The 14,182-nt window shown below is 33.9% G+C and overlaps 2 protein-coding genes across 2 annotated transcripts in view; one reads left to right on the top strand and one right to left on the bottom strand.

Annotated features, from left to right (window-relative positions):
* The window catches only part of LOC133195432 (uncharacterized), a 466,395-nt gene that overhangs the window by 260,348 nt on the left and 191,865 nt on the right, over positions 1 to 14,182 (bottom strand). The window lies entirely within an intron of this gene.
* The window catches only part of LOC133195439 (protein polybromo-1-like), a 100,214-nt gene that overhangs the window by 2,461 nt on the left and 83,571 nt on the right, over positions 1 to 14,182 (top strand). The window contains exons 5-11 of the mRNA XM_061331282.1: positions 1,489 to 1,650; positions 8,030 to 8,173; positions 8,440 to 8,607; positions 8,950 to 9,041; positions 9,904 to 10,146; positions 10,648 to 10,717; positions 11,500 to 11,598. Of these exons, the coding sequence (XP_061187266.1) occupies positions 1,489 to 1,650; positions 8,030 to 8,173; positions 8,440 to 8,607; positions 8,950 to 9,041; positions 9,904 to 10,146; positions 10,648 to 10,717; positions 11,500 to 11,598 (978 nt within the window). The remainder of the gene's footprint in view (positions 1 to 1,488; positions 1,651 to 8,029; positions 8,174 to 8,439; positions 8,608 to 8,949; positions 9,042 to 9,903; positions 10,147 to 10,647; positions 10,718 to 11,499; positions 11,599 to 14,182) is intronic.

Below are 14,182 nucleotides of genomic sequence, written 5' to 3'. Positions count from 1 at the left end.
TTACAAGATAGTACACATTACAAGATAGATAGTACACATTACAAGATAGTCCACATTACAAGATAAATAGTCCACATTACAAGATAGTCCACATTACAAAATAGTCCACATTACAAGATAGATAGTACACATTACAAGATAGAAAGTCCACATTATAAGATAGTCCACATTACAAGGTAGTACACATTACAAGGTATGCAGCACTGTTAAGGCGTACTTCGAAGAAATCAACACAATATAAACTTGCATAAATACCTACCTTTTTAAAATGAGTTTTAATTTTGTAAAGGTACTATATTATCTTATGACTTTAAAATTCTTTCAAATAACATTGTATACCCTGTTCTGTACTGAATTTGGTTTGGTCACGTTATTTGACAGTCACGTGATAAATGCATGTAAAGTGTACTGTATGTAGGTAACAAACAAATTTCAATATCGCAAGGGCATACCCTAGTTAAAATTAAAAATTAAAGTAATAGATTGTTTCTACATAACTTGTAGTTTATGGAAAGTGCTGCTGCTTTAAATAAAATTCGCATTTTATTAGTTTAAATTTCAAGTTATTTTGCTAATGTCGAAATATGCGTGACCTTTACCAAGCATTTTATGTATTTATTAAGTTATGCTATTGATTTCAGGAAAGCAGCAGCACTTTTCAAGTTAAGGAATATGTCCGTTATGTGTATTCAAAAAATGGTCAAGATCTTTTTAGTGTATGCCCTTGCGAAAAGGCGATTTAATGAGGCACCTCGGCGTGAAACATGCACACCCTGTAGACAAAAACACGGTAGAATTAATTCAATACATTCTCTCGATAATTTTTAGATAATGGCACTAAACAAAGGTTTCAGATTTGTATTAATGGTCTACCTAAGATTTGCAAATAATATTCTGTTTAATAATAAAATGCATTTTTCACTGTGAAAAAATCATTTGATCCGCCTCTCACTGCACATAAAATGCGTCAAACTTTACCATGATGACGTCGTGTCGACAAGTGTATTGCGATCAGTGACTTGTTTATATCTTGCTTTGTGAGATTTAACTAGCGACAAAAATGAATGCAGTGGTAAGTTTTGATGTAGTTCATTACTCTTATGCAGTTTAGATTCGCAGATTATTTCATTTTCAGTTATTGTGAGGAATTGCTATATTTGTGTGATGTCACAGTAAACTTTTCCAGTATAAATTAGGCCCCGCCCCCTTTATGCAGCCTTAACAGAGCTGCGTAGTACACATTACAAGGTAGTCTACATAGCAAGGTAGTACACATTACAAGATAGTCCACATGACAAGATAGTCCACATTACAAGGTAGCTTACTGACAGGGTAGTTTGTACATGTATTATGAGATATGATACAAAATGTTGATGATTTTAAGTGTATAAAAATTAACTTGAGTTCGAACAGTACTATAGAAATTGCTATTTTATTATAATTTAGGGGAAAAGTAATGCAAATGTTTACTAAAATCTGTTTTCATAGAAATCTTCCCAGGAATTCAAAGATGCAGTAGAACTCCTGGAAGTGTACAGTGACACAAAGAATGACCTGCTAAATGATGCATTTGGAGAAACGGAGCAACCCAGAGTAGAGCGACGTCGCAGCGCAAGACAAGCATTACAGGAAGTGGAGGATGATGATGAGGTAAAAAGGAAATGTGTCAAAAGAGGGAATGTAAAAAGAGGGAATGTGTCAAAAGAGGGAATGTCATATCCCTTGCAGAGTAGTTGATTGTTACTCTCTCAAGACACATCTGTAATGGGCTAACATCAAGATTTTTGACATTAAGTAAAAAATATAACTCTGCTTTGTTTGTGGTTTGTGTATTATTAATTTGATGAGGAGATAACTTTGCTTTGTTTGTGGTTTGTGTATTATTATTTTGATGAGGAGATAACTCTGCTTTGTTTGTGGTTTGTGTATTATTATTTTGATGAGGAGATAACTCTGCTTTGTTTGTGGTTTGTGTATTATTTTGATGGGGAGATAACTCTGCTTTGTTTGTGATTTGTGTATTATTATTTTGATGAGGAGATAACTCTGCTTTGTTTGTGTTTTGTGTATTATTGTGATGAGGAGATAACTCTGCTTTGTTTGTGGTTTGTGTATTATTATTGTGATGAGGAGATAACTCTGCTTTGTTTGTGATTTGTGTATTATTTTGATGAGGAGATAACTCTGCTTTGTTTGTGGTTTGTGTATTATTGTGATGAGGAGATAACTCTGCTTTGTTTGTGGTTTGTGTATTATTGTAATGAGGAGATAACTCTGATTAGTTTGTGGTTTGTGTGTAATTGTGATGAGGAGATAACTCTGATTAGTTTGTGGTTTGTGTGTTATTGTGATGAGGAGATAACTCTGCTTTGTTTGTGGTTTGTGTATTATTATAATGAGGAGATAACTCTGCTTTGTTTGTGGTTTGTGTATTATTGTGATGAGGAGATAACTCTGCTTTGTTTGTCGTTTGTGTATTATTGTGATGAGGAGATAACTCTGCTTTGTTTGTGGTTTGTGTATTATTGTAATGAGGAGATAACTCTGATTAGTTTGTGGTTTGTGTGTAATTGTGATGAGGAGATAACTCTGATTAGTTTGTGGTTTGTGTGTTATTGTGATGAGGAGATAACTCTGCTTTGTTTGTGGTTTGTGTGTTATTGTGATGAGGAGATAACTCTGATTAGTTTGTGGTTTGTGTATTATTGTGATGAGGAGATAACTCTGCTTTGTTTGTGGTTTGTGTATTATTGTAATGAGGAGATAACTCTGATTAGTTTGTGGTTTGTGTGTTATTGTGATGAGGAGATAACTCTGATTAGTTTGTGGTTTGTGTATTATTGTGATGAGGAGATAACTCTGATTAGTTTGTGGTTTGTGTGTTATTTTGATGAGGAGATAACTCTGCTTTGTTTGTGGTTTGTGTATTATTGTGATGAGGAGATAACTCTGCTTTGTTTGTGGTTTGTGTATTATTGTGATGAGGAGATAACTCTGCTTTGTTTGTGATTTGTGTATTATTTTGATGAGGAGATAACTCTGCTTTGTTTGTGTTTTGTGTATTATTGTGATGAGGAGATAACTCTGCTTTGTTTGTGGTTTGTGTATTATTATTTTGATGAGGAGATAACTCTGCTTTGTTTGTGTTTTGTGTATTATTGTGATGGGGAGATAACTCTGCTTTGTTTGTGGTTTGTGTATTATTGTGATGAGGAGATAACTCTGCTTTGTTTGTGGTTTGTGTTTATTGTAATAAGGAGATAACTCTGCTTTGTTTGTGGTTTGTGTATTAATTTGATGAGGAGATAACTCTGCTTTGTTTGTGCTTTGTGTATTATTATTTAGATGAGGAGATAACTCTGCTTTGTTTGTGGTTTGTGTATTATTGTGATGAGGAGATAACTCTGCTTTGTTTGTGGTTTGTGTATTATTGTGATGAGGAGATAACTCTGCTTTGTTTGTGGTTTGTGTATTATTGTAATGAGGAGATAACTCTGATTAGTTTGTGGTTTGTGTGTTATTGTGATGAGGAGATAACTCTGATTAGTTTGTCGTTTGTGTGTTATTGTGATGAGGAGATAACTCTGATTAGTTTGTCGTTTGTGTGTTATTGTGATGAGGAGATAACTCTGCTTTGTTTGTGGTTTGTGTATTATTATAATGAGGAGATAACTCTGCTTTGTTTGTCGTTTGTGTATTATTGTGATGAGGAGATAACTCTGCTTTGTTTGTGGTTTGTGTATTATTGTAATGAGGAGATAACTCTGATTAGTTTGTGGTTTGTGTGTTATTGTGATGAGGAGATAACTCTGCTTTGTTTGTGGTTTGTGTATTATTGTGATGAGGAGATAACTCTGATTAGTTTGTGGTTTGTGTGTTATTGTGATGAGGAGATAACTCTGCTTTGTTTGTGGTTTGTGTATTATTGTGATGAGGAGATAACTCTGCTTTGTTTGTGGTTTGTGTATTATTGTGATGAGGAGATAACTCTGCTTTGTTTGTGATTTGTGTATTATTTTGATGAGGAGATAACTCTGCTTTGTTTGTGTTTTGTGTATTATTGTGATGAGGAGATAACTCTGCTTTGTTTGTGGTTTGTGTATTATTATTTTGATGAGGAGATAACTCTGCTTTGTTTGTGATTTGTGTATTATATTGATTAGGAGTGAAACGGTTCACCGCGGTATCGATTCACCGCGGTATTTTTTCTCGGTTTGATACACGGTGCAAAATCTCTAATTTTCGGTTCGGTTCATTTTTCGGTCGGGATCGTTATTCAGTCGGGCATGGCATAAGGTAAAACACGTTACTCAGTATTATGAGTATAAATAAGTATAGAAAACGTAAATTTTTGATGACTGATAGCTTGTAAAATAATTTTTGACAGTCAAATAGTTTAAATCAATTTCTTCAAGTCAATTTGCAAATAAAATTCGTAAAATATGTGACTAGATTTAGAAAAAGAAAGCATAAAACAACGTTGAATTTGTTTCCTTCTATCAAAATGTATCGTATCGAAAATAACCGAACCGAGACAAAATTATACAATACGTATCGAACCGTGAAGGAGGTGTATCGTTTCACCCCTAATATTGATGAGGAGATAACTCTGCTTTGTTTGTGTTTTGTGTATTATTGTGATGGGGAGATAACTCTGCTTTGTTTGTGGTTTGTGTATTATTGTGATGAGGAGATAACTCTGCTTTGTTTGTGGTTTGTGTTTATTGTAATAAGGAGATAACTCTGCTTTGTTTGTGGTTTGTGTATTAATTTGATGAGGAGATAACTCTGCTTTGTTTGTGCTTTGTGTATTATTATTTAGATGAGGAGATAACTCTGCTTTGTTTGTGGTTTGTGTATTATTGTGATGAGGAGATAACTCTGCTTTGTTTGTGGTTTGTGTATTATTGTGATGAGGAGATAACTCTGCTTTGTTTGTGGTTTGTGTATTATTGTAATGAGGAGATAACTCTGATTAGTTTGTGGTTTGTGTGTTATTGTGATGAGGAGATAACTCTGATTAGTTTGTGGTTTGTGTGTTATTGTGATGAGGAGATAACTCTGATTAGTTTGTCGTTTGTGTGTTATTGTGATGAGGAGATAACTCTGCTTTGTTTGTGGTTTGTGTATTATTATAATGAGGAGATAACTCTGCTTTGTTTGTCGTTTGTGTATTATTGTGATGAGGAGATAACTCTGCTTTGTTTGTGGTTTGTGTATTATTGTAATGAGGAGATAACTCTGATTAGTTTGTGGTTTGTGTGTTATTGTGATGAGGAGATAACTCTGCTTTGTTTGTGGTTTGTGTATTATTGTGATGAGGAGATAACTCTGCTTTGTTTGTGGTTTGTGTATTATTGTGATGAGGAGATAACTCTGCTTTGTTTGTGGTTTGTGTATTATTGTAATGAGGAGATAACTCTGATTAGTTTGTGGTTTGTGTGTTATTGTGATGAGGAGATAACTCTGATTAGTTTGTGGTTTGTGTATTATTGTGATGAGGAGATAACTCTGATTAGTTTGTGGTTTGTGTGTTATTGTGATGAGGAGATAACTCTGCTTTGTTTGTGGTTTGTGTATTATTGTGATGAGGAGATAACTCTGCTTTGTTTGTGGTTTGTGTATTATTGTGATGAGGAGATAACTCTGCTTTGTTTGTGATTTGTGTATTATTGTAATGAGGAGATAACTCTGCTTTGTTTGTGTTTTGTGTATTATTGTGATGAGGAGATAACTCTGCTTTGTTTGTGGTTTGTGTATTATTATTTTGATGAGGAGATAACTCTGCTTTGTTTGTGATTTGTGTATTATTTTGATGAGGAGATAACTCTGCTTTGTTTGTGTTTTGTGTATTATTATTTTGATGAGGAGATAACTCTGCTTTGTTTGTGGTTTGTGTATTATTGTGATGAGGAGATAACTCTGCTTTGTTTGTGGTTTGTGTTTATTGTAATAAGGAGATAACTCTGCTTTGTTTGTGGTTTGTGTATTAATTTGATGAGGAGATAACTCTGCTTTGTTTGTGGTTTGTGTATTATTATTTAGATGAGGAGATAACTCTGCTTTGTTTGTGGTTTGTGTATTATTATTTAGATGAGGAGATAACTCTGCTTTGTTTGTGGTTTGTGTATTATTGTGATGAGGAGATAACTCTGCTTTGTTTGTGGTTTGTGTATTATTGTGATGAGGAGATAACTCTGCTTTGTTTGTGGTTTGTTTGTTATTGTGATGAGGAGATAACTCTGATTAGTTTGTGGTTTGTGTGTTATTGTGATGAGGAGATAACTCTGCTTTGTTTGTGGTTTGTGTATTATTATAATGAGGAGATAACTCTGCTTTGTTTGTGGTTTGTGTATTGTTGTGATGAGGAGATAACTCTGCTTTGTTTGTGGTTTGTGTATTATTGTAATGAGGAGATAACTCTGATTAGTTTGTGGTTTGTGTGTTATTGTGATGAGGAGATAACTCTGATTAGTTTGTGGTTTGTGTGTTATTGTGATGAGGAGATAACTCTGCTTTGTTTGTGGTTTGTGTATTATTGTGATGAGGAGATAACTCTGATTAGTTTGTGGTTTGTGTATTATTGTGATGAGGAGATAACTCTGCTTTGTTTGTGATTTGTGTATTATTTTGATGAGGAGATAACTCTGCTTTGTTTGTGTTTTGTGTATTATTGTGATGAGGAGATAACTCTGCTTTGTTTGTGGTTTGTGTATTATTATTTTGATGAGGAGATAACTCTGCTTTGTTTGTGATTTGTGTATTATTTTGATGAGGAGATAACTCTGCTTTGTTTGTGGTTTGTGTATTATTATTTTGATGAGGAGATAACTCTGCTTTGTTTGTGATTTGTGTATTATTTTGATGAGGAGATAACTCTGCTTTGTTTGTGGTTTGTGTATTATTATTTTGATGAGGAGATAACTCTGCTTTGTTTGTGGTTTGTGTATTATTGTGATGAGGAGATAACTCTGCTTTGTTTGTGGTTTGTGTTTATTGTAATAAGGAGATAACTCTGCTTTGTTTGTGTTTTGTGTATTAATTTGATGAGGAGATAACTCTGCTTTGTTTGTGGTTTGTGTATTATTATTTAGATGAGGAGATAACTCTGCTTTGTTTGTGGTTTGTGTATTATTGTGATGAGGAGATAACTCTGCTTTGTTTGTGGTTTGTGTATTATTGTGATGAGGAGATAACTCTGCTTTGTTTGTGGTTTGTTTGTTATTGTGATGAGGAGATAACTCTGATTAGTTTGTGGTTTGTGTGTTATTGTGATGAGGAGATAACTCTGATTAGTTTGTGGTTTGTGTGTTATTGTGATGAGGAGATAACTCTGCTTTGTTTGTGGTTTGTGTATTATTATAATGAGGAGATAACTCTGCTTTGTTTGTCGTTTGTGTATTATTGTGATGAGGAGATAACTCTGCTTTGTTTGTGGTTTGTGTATTATTGTAATGAGGAGATAACTCTGATTAGTTTGTGGTTTGTGTGTTATTGTGATGAGGAGATAACTCTGATTAGTTTGTGGTTTGTGTGTTATTGTGATGAGGAGATAACTCTGCTTTGTTTGTGGTTTGTGTATTATTGTGATGAGGAGATAACTCTGCTTTGTTTGTCGTTTGTGTGTTATTGCGATGAGGAGATAACTCTGCTTTGTTTGTGGTTTGTGTATTATTGTAATGAGGAGATAACTCTGCTTTGTTTGTGGTTTGTGTATTATTGTGATGAGGAGATAACTCTGCTTTGTTTGTCGTTTGTGTGTTATTGTGATGAGGAGATAACTCTGCTTTGTTTGTGCTTTGTGTATTATTGTAATGAGGAGATAACTCTGCTTTGTTTGTGGTTTGTGTATTATTGTGATGAGGAGATAACTCTGCTTTGTTTGTGGTTTGTGTGTTATTGTGATGGGGAGATAACTCTGCTTTGTTTGTGGTTTGTGTATTATTGTAATGAGGAGATAACTCTGCTTTGTTTGTGGTTTGTGTATTATTGTAATGAGGAGATAACTCTGCTTTGTTTCTGGTTTCAGGAGGATGATTCTCCCTCAGAGAAACAGACAGAAGATGTAAAGGACGACCCACAGGAAATTGAGGAACTGTTCGCGGCAGCTATGAACGCAAGAGACGGGGATAGAGACATCAGTCTGGTGTTCCAACTCCTCCCACAAAGATCAGTAAGTAAATGTGAAGTCATGCAAATCAGAGGTAATTTTAACTTTATAATTTTACTGCGTTATAGAAATACCTGGAGTATTACCAGATCCTAGATTATAGGATTATAATGTAAACTTTGTACTGTGTTATAGAAATACCCAGAGTATTAACAGATCCTAGATTATAGGATTATAATGTAAACTTTGTACTGTGTTATAGAAATACCCGGAGTATTACCAGATCCTAGATTATAGGATTATAATGTAAACTTTGAACTGTGTTATAGAAATACCCGGAGTATTACCAGATTATTAAGAACCCCATTGATATGAAGATGATTGCTCAGAAAATCCAGGGCAGTATGTATAACACACTAGAGGAAATCGAGAAGGACTTCCTTTTGATGGTGAAGAATGCCAGGACATTTAATGAACCAAAATCTGTCATCTACAAGGTAATCAACTCCGCATCTAAATCTGTCATCTACAAGGTATTTAACTCCACATCTAAATCTGTCATCTACAAGATGCAGTATCTTTAGAGATGTTTTGTATGATGTTCAAAAGGGTAAATATACAAAAGAAAGGTTAAAAATTTCTTGGAAAGTTTTTGTCTTGTGTCAGGATTGATATTTTGTGGAAAATTTATTTTTCATTTTATAAATATTTTACAGTTATTAACATTACTTTGTAAACTGATTGCTGCAATATGAGTGTGACATTTAATTCTCTTGAGGAGAACTATCAGAGATATGATAGAGTTTAGGTTTTGTTAGTATTAACTAATCACTTGACAGGATGCAGTAGAGATGAAGAAAATAATACAGAAGAAAAGGCAGGAGATTATTCAGAGAAAAAACATGGTACCTAAACCACCAGAGCGGGTCAGGTGAGTCAGAGAAAAAACATGGTACCTAAACCACCAGAGCGGGTCAGGTGAGCTGGCAAATATTTCATACATGTACTTTCTGATTTTTACTTGTAATGTAAGGGGCATAACTAAATCTAGCATTTTATTTTTTTGATAAAGTTTTTCTTTTTTACATTAATTTAAGTTTTATGAGTTGTCTCCCTTCACCTTGTAAATCTGTTCCAGATATTTGATGTTTTACCGATTGGAAAATGTTCCATGGAATACTAACTGATATGAAAATAATCTTTTTTTTAAATGTTGCTAGTCAATAATGAATGTATTGAGTTTAAACCATGCATTAACATCTAAATTTAACCAGAAGAATGTAGTTTTTAGAGGAAAATATTTTCTAAAGGTACCATGTAATAAAAAAGATCATATTTATGGCTGAAGATTCAATGGCAAATTGGTGATTTTTTGTAAAGGACAGTATAACATCATACTCTTGAACTAAATTTGGCCAAAAAACACTTCAATATATTATAAGATTCAAGTTATTGATGTTAAAATACATATAGAAAAGTGGTTGGGACTTCCATCTGACTTGGACATATCCATGGTATTCGAGATACTGGGGTTCCAGGTACTTAAGTTTATTAAAATGACTGTATTAAGTCTAGTAACTTTCACTGTAGAAAACATAACATTAAGTTCTAGAAAAACAGCAAAGCCTGGCTGTTTAAGTATTTATTGAAGTAAAATAAGGTGAAAAATAACTGAATACAGAAAAATGTTACTTATGCTCCAGACTGTTGGGAGTCTTAAGGAAGTATTCAGCCTCAGCATACATCATGTAAACATTCCATTCACAGCACTGAAGTATTTGTTTATTTACTAGAACCAGAAATCTCCAGAAAATGTCGGCCATTTGTGCAGCCCTGAAGTACCCCTCGGATGACGAGGACGATTTCGAGGCCTCGATGGACGCCAGTTTACTGGATTACGAAGATGATTCCGGAGCTGAGACAATTATGTCCGAGGACGATAATCTGTATGTCACACTTCTAAACGCTGTAAAGACTTACAGAATGCCTTCAGGGGAGACAATATTTGAGCCATTTGTAAAACTCCCAAGTAAAAGGTTGGTTATTGCTTGTGTACATATTGAGAGAAGGTTGGTGAACTGAATTTTATTGATTGTTCGTGAACAGACGGTGCAATGGCTGGTGATCTGATTGTTATATAAGATTTATAGAATCTCTAATGTACCTGAAGTATAATTCACTGTTGAAAATTATGGAAATATTTTAATGTGAACGATTAGTTCTGTAAAACTATCCTTCTGTTTTAGTTATAATGTACATCCAAACACTTGTGTGCTGTAAGCCAAATGTTATTGCAGACAACTTTTATTTACTATCTGTCGGTCTGAAATCCATCCAGGACTGTTAATTTTTGGGTGTGGGAGAACTTTCTATATAAATACACAATGAAAGAGTTTGTGTGGTGAGATCTTAATGAGGTCACAAAACTTGTGGATATTTCTCACAAGCAAATCAAATTTGGTTTACGGTAGAAGATAGAGTCAGGAATCTTTGTTACTGTTGTGTGTTAAATTGTGTTAACTTGTTTATATTTGCAGGTTTTATCCTGATTATTATGAAGAAATCTCAAAGCCAATGTCTCTATCCAATGTCCGCAAAAAAATAAAGGTACTGTCTATAACTTGATTCATGAGAACGTTAATTTTATTTTCACCATCTGCTTGTGAAAATGTTATTCTTGTGTCTAGTTGACATATTAAAGATTAAATATAAAAGTATATAATATTTGTGTATTGGAATTAATATTATACAATATTGATATTATACATGTTATAAGATGGATGCTAAATATGAAAGAATCATGCATACAGGTCTAATTCTTCTCACTCTTCTGAAAATAAAAATAAAAAATTCCATATCACAAAAATACCTTAATCATGGGAATGCATTGGACGGCATTGCTAGAAATACAATTGCTAGTTACCTAACAAATGAAAGATAGCAGTCTACATATAATTATTACCTTAAGATCAGATCAAAACAGTAGTCTTCATATTGAGAAATTGAAATGGAGTTTTGAATTGAGTAGAATTTATTTTACAATTTTGAAATGATAACGTAAAAAAAAAAAACAATTGGGTTTTAATAAGTCTATTTTGTCAGCTTTTATTTCTATTTATGAGAGTAAGTTGAAAAAAAAGGTTACATATGGGTATTTCATTTAATTGAAAAAAGTGCGAATTCCATTCATTGATATCAGAATAGGGTTGACTTTTAATAAAACAAAAAAAAAGATGCACTTCCAAAAAAAAAAAAGAGAGAGAAAAGTTTATAATCCTACAATTGAATTATTAATGTGCCCTGCAAGGATTTGTGGGTGCTTTATAGTAATCTCTCTGGCTGTCAATCTGTCAAACAAATTGATTAATTGTTAAATATTGTTTTGACAGTACAACCAGTATAGAAGTCTGGACCAAGTGGCCTCCGATCTGAACCAGGTGTTTGAGAATGCTAAACAGTACAACGCTGATGACTCGTTACTGTATCAGGTAAGACGGACAATATGACACCGATCTTAAGTGTTTGAAATGATAATCGCTATATATGGAAATTTTTTTTCATTTTTTGCCTCTATTGTCCTCGTCATCAGCAGGCAAATTCAAAACTGGGTGAATGCAACAGAGTTATCTCTCTTTAAACATGACTTCAAATCAGGCAAAGTCATCTGCAAATAAGATAAGACTGAAAAATAAGCTTGTACAGTAAAACTCAGTTTTAGCCAAATTCTTGGAACCTTTGCATTTACTTCGCTATATCCTTAATTCGTTATATTCAAAAAATGAATTTGCTAGATTATGTAGCGAATTCTCAATATGCATGTTTTCCTTCAAATATGACTACCAAATATGTTTGTCAAAGTATTAAATTCAAAATTTACCTTGGCTTACTTAAGTTTTCTGATGCATTGAATTTCAAATATAAATACTTACGAAAATAATGTCAGTTTAATATTTTAAGTTTTGACATCTTAAAAAATTCTTTATAAAAGATGTAAATATTGTTATTTTTAATCTCTACAGGACAGAAAATCAGTTCACTATATCCATAAATCTGTTATATCAGGATTTCCTATAACCGTAAATTTTACAAAGAATTGTTAAGAATTTTGCAGCGGATCCAAAAAATCTTTGCTATATCCGTGTTCCTATTAAATGTGTTATACCAAATACAGTAACTGGTAATTGTATAAGGGACAGGAGTGGACCAGATTTGTTTGAGAGATGATTAAGCTATAAAGTATATAAAAATGATGATAAATTTTCTGCTCTATCATTATACAAAAATGGGAAAATTTTGACACCTAATAATAAAGTACCAAGGCCAGTTTACTTGACTTGAATCTCTTTTTAGATAATTCAGAATTAAGCTGAATTAAAATGTGGTTTATGCTCTAGTTGGTACAATCATAGATTCAAGCTTTGTGTAAGGAATTCATCTAAATCTGTTTTTAGCATGCTGTGATGCTATAGATGTGTTGTCTACTTTTATTATTATTTTTCTGTTTTTAGCATGCTGTGATTCTACAGATTATGTTTCTATTTTTAGCATGCTGTGATTCTACAGAATATTATGTTTCTATTTTTAGCATGCTGTGATTCTACAGAAGTACATGTATTATGTTTCTATTTTTAGCATGCTGTGATTCTACAGAATTTTTTGTCAGCTCTTCTGAGCCAAAGGCTCAAAGAGCTAATGCTATGGTCATTTGTGTGGTGTGCGGTGTGCGTAAACTTTTTAGGTCACCTGAGTCACTCAGGTGACCTATTGCTATCCGTTCTCGTCCGTCGGCGTGCGTCGTGCGTTAACATTTGAACATTTTTAGCTTCTTCCCTGAAACCGCTTAACCAATTTCAACCAAATTTGGCATATAGCATTTATGGGTGAAGGGGAACAAAAATTGTGAATTTCATGGTCCCTGCCCCCCTGGGGCCTGAGGGGTGGGGCTAAAACCACCAAAAATAATGCAATCTTTAAAAATCTTCTTCTTTACTCCTGGACATCAAGCAGTCAAACTGTTGGCATCATTGTAATAAGCATTGAGCCCTCTGCCAAAATTGTGAAATTCATGGCCACAGGGTCAGGGGTTCTGGCCCCAGGGTGGGGCTATATAGATCATATAGTGAAAATGCATTATTTCTTTGAAAATCTTCTTCTCTGCTCCTGGGTATTAAATAAGGTAATTAAGTACATAGTTATGAAGAGCAAGAGTGCCTCTTCCAAAATTATGAAATTCATGGCCCCAGGGTCAGGGGTTCTGGTGTTAGGGCGAGGCTCTATAGATTATATAGTGAAATTGCATTTATTCTTTGAAAATCTTCTTCTCTGCTCCTGGGTATTAAATAAAGTAACTAAGTACATAGTTATGATGAGCAAGAGTGCCTCTTCCAAAAATTGTGAAATTTATGGCCACAGGGTCAGGGGTTCTGGCCCCAGGGTGGGGCTATATAGATCATATAGTGAAAGTGCATTATTTCTTTGAAAATCTTCTTCTCTGCTCCTGGGTATTAAATAAGGTAACTAAGTACATAGTTATGATGAGCAAGAGTGCCTCTTCCAAAATTGTGAAATTCATGGCCCCAGGGTCAGGGGTTCTGGTGTTAGGGCGGGGCTTTATTGATTATATAGTGAAAATGCATTAATTCTTTGAAAATCTTCTTCTCTGCTCCTGGGTATTAAATAAAGTAACTAAGTACATAGTTATGATGAGCAAGAGTGCCTCTTTCAAAATTGTGAAATTCATGGCCCCAGGGTCAGGGGTTCTGGCCCCAGGGTGGGGCTATATAGATAATATAGTGAAAGTGCATTATTTCTTTGAAAATCTTCTTCTCTGCTCCAGGGTATTAAATAAGGTAACTAAGTACATCGTTATGATGAGCAAGAGTGCCTCTTCCAAAATTGTGAAATTCATGGCCCCGGGGTTAGGGGTTCTGGTGTAAGGGCGGTGCTCTGTAGATTATATAGTGAAAATGCATTAATTCTTTGAAAATCTTCTTCTCTGCTCCTGGGTATTAAATAAAGTAACTAAGTACATAGTTATGATGAACAAGAGTGCCTCTTTCAAAATTGTGAAAT

The sequence above is a fragment of the Saccostrea echinata genome, unplaced genomic scaffold, assembly GCF_033153115.1.
Source record: "Saccostrea echinata isolate AGI-Se365-2 ecotype Australia unplaced genomic scaffold, CSIRO_AGI_Sech_v1 ptg000029l, whole genome shotgun sequence".
Classification (NCBI taxonomy): Eukaryota; Metazoa; Mollusca; class Bivalvia; order Ostreida; family Ostreidae; genus Saccostrea; species Saccostrea echinata.
Note: the sequence above shows the minus strand (reverse complement) of the source record. Positions and strands in the feature narration are given on the sequence as shown.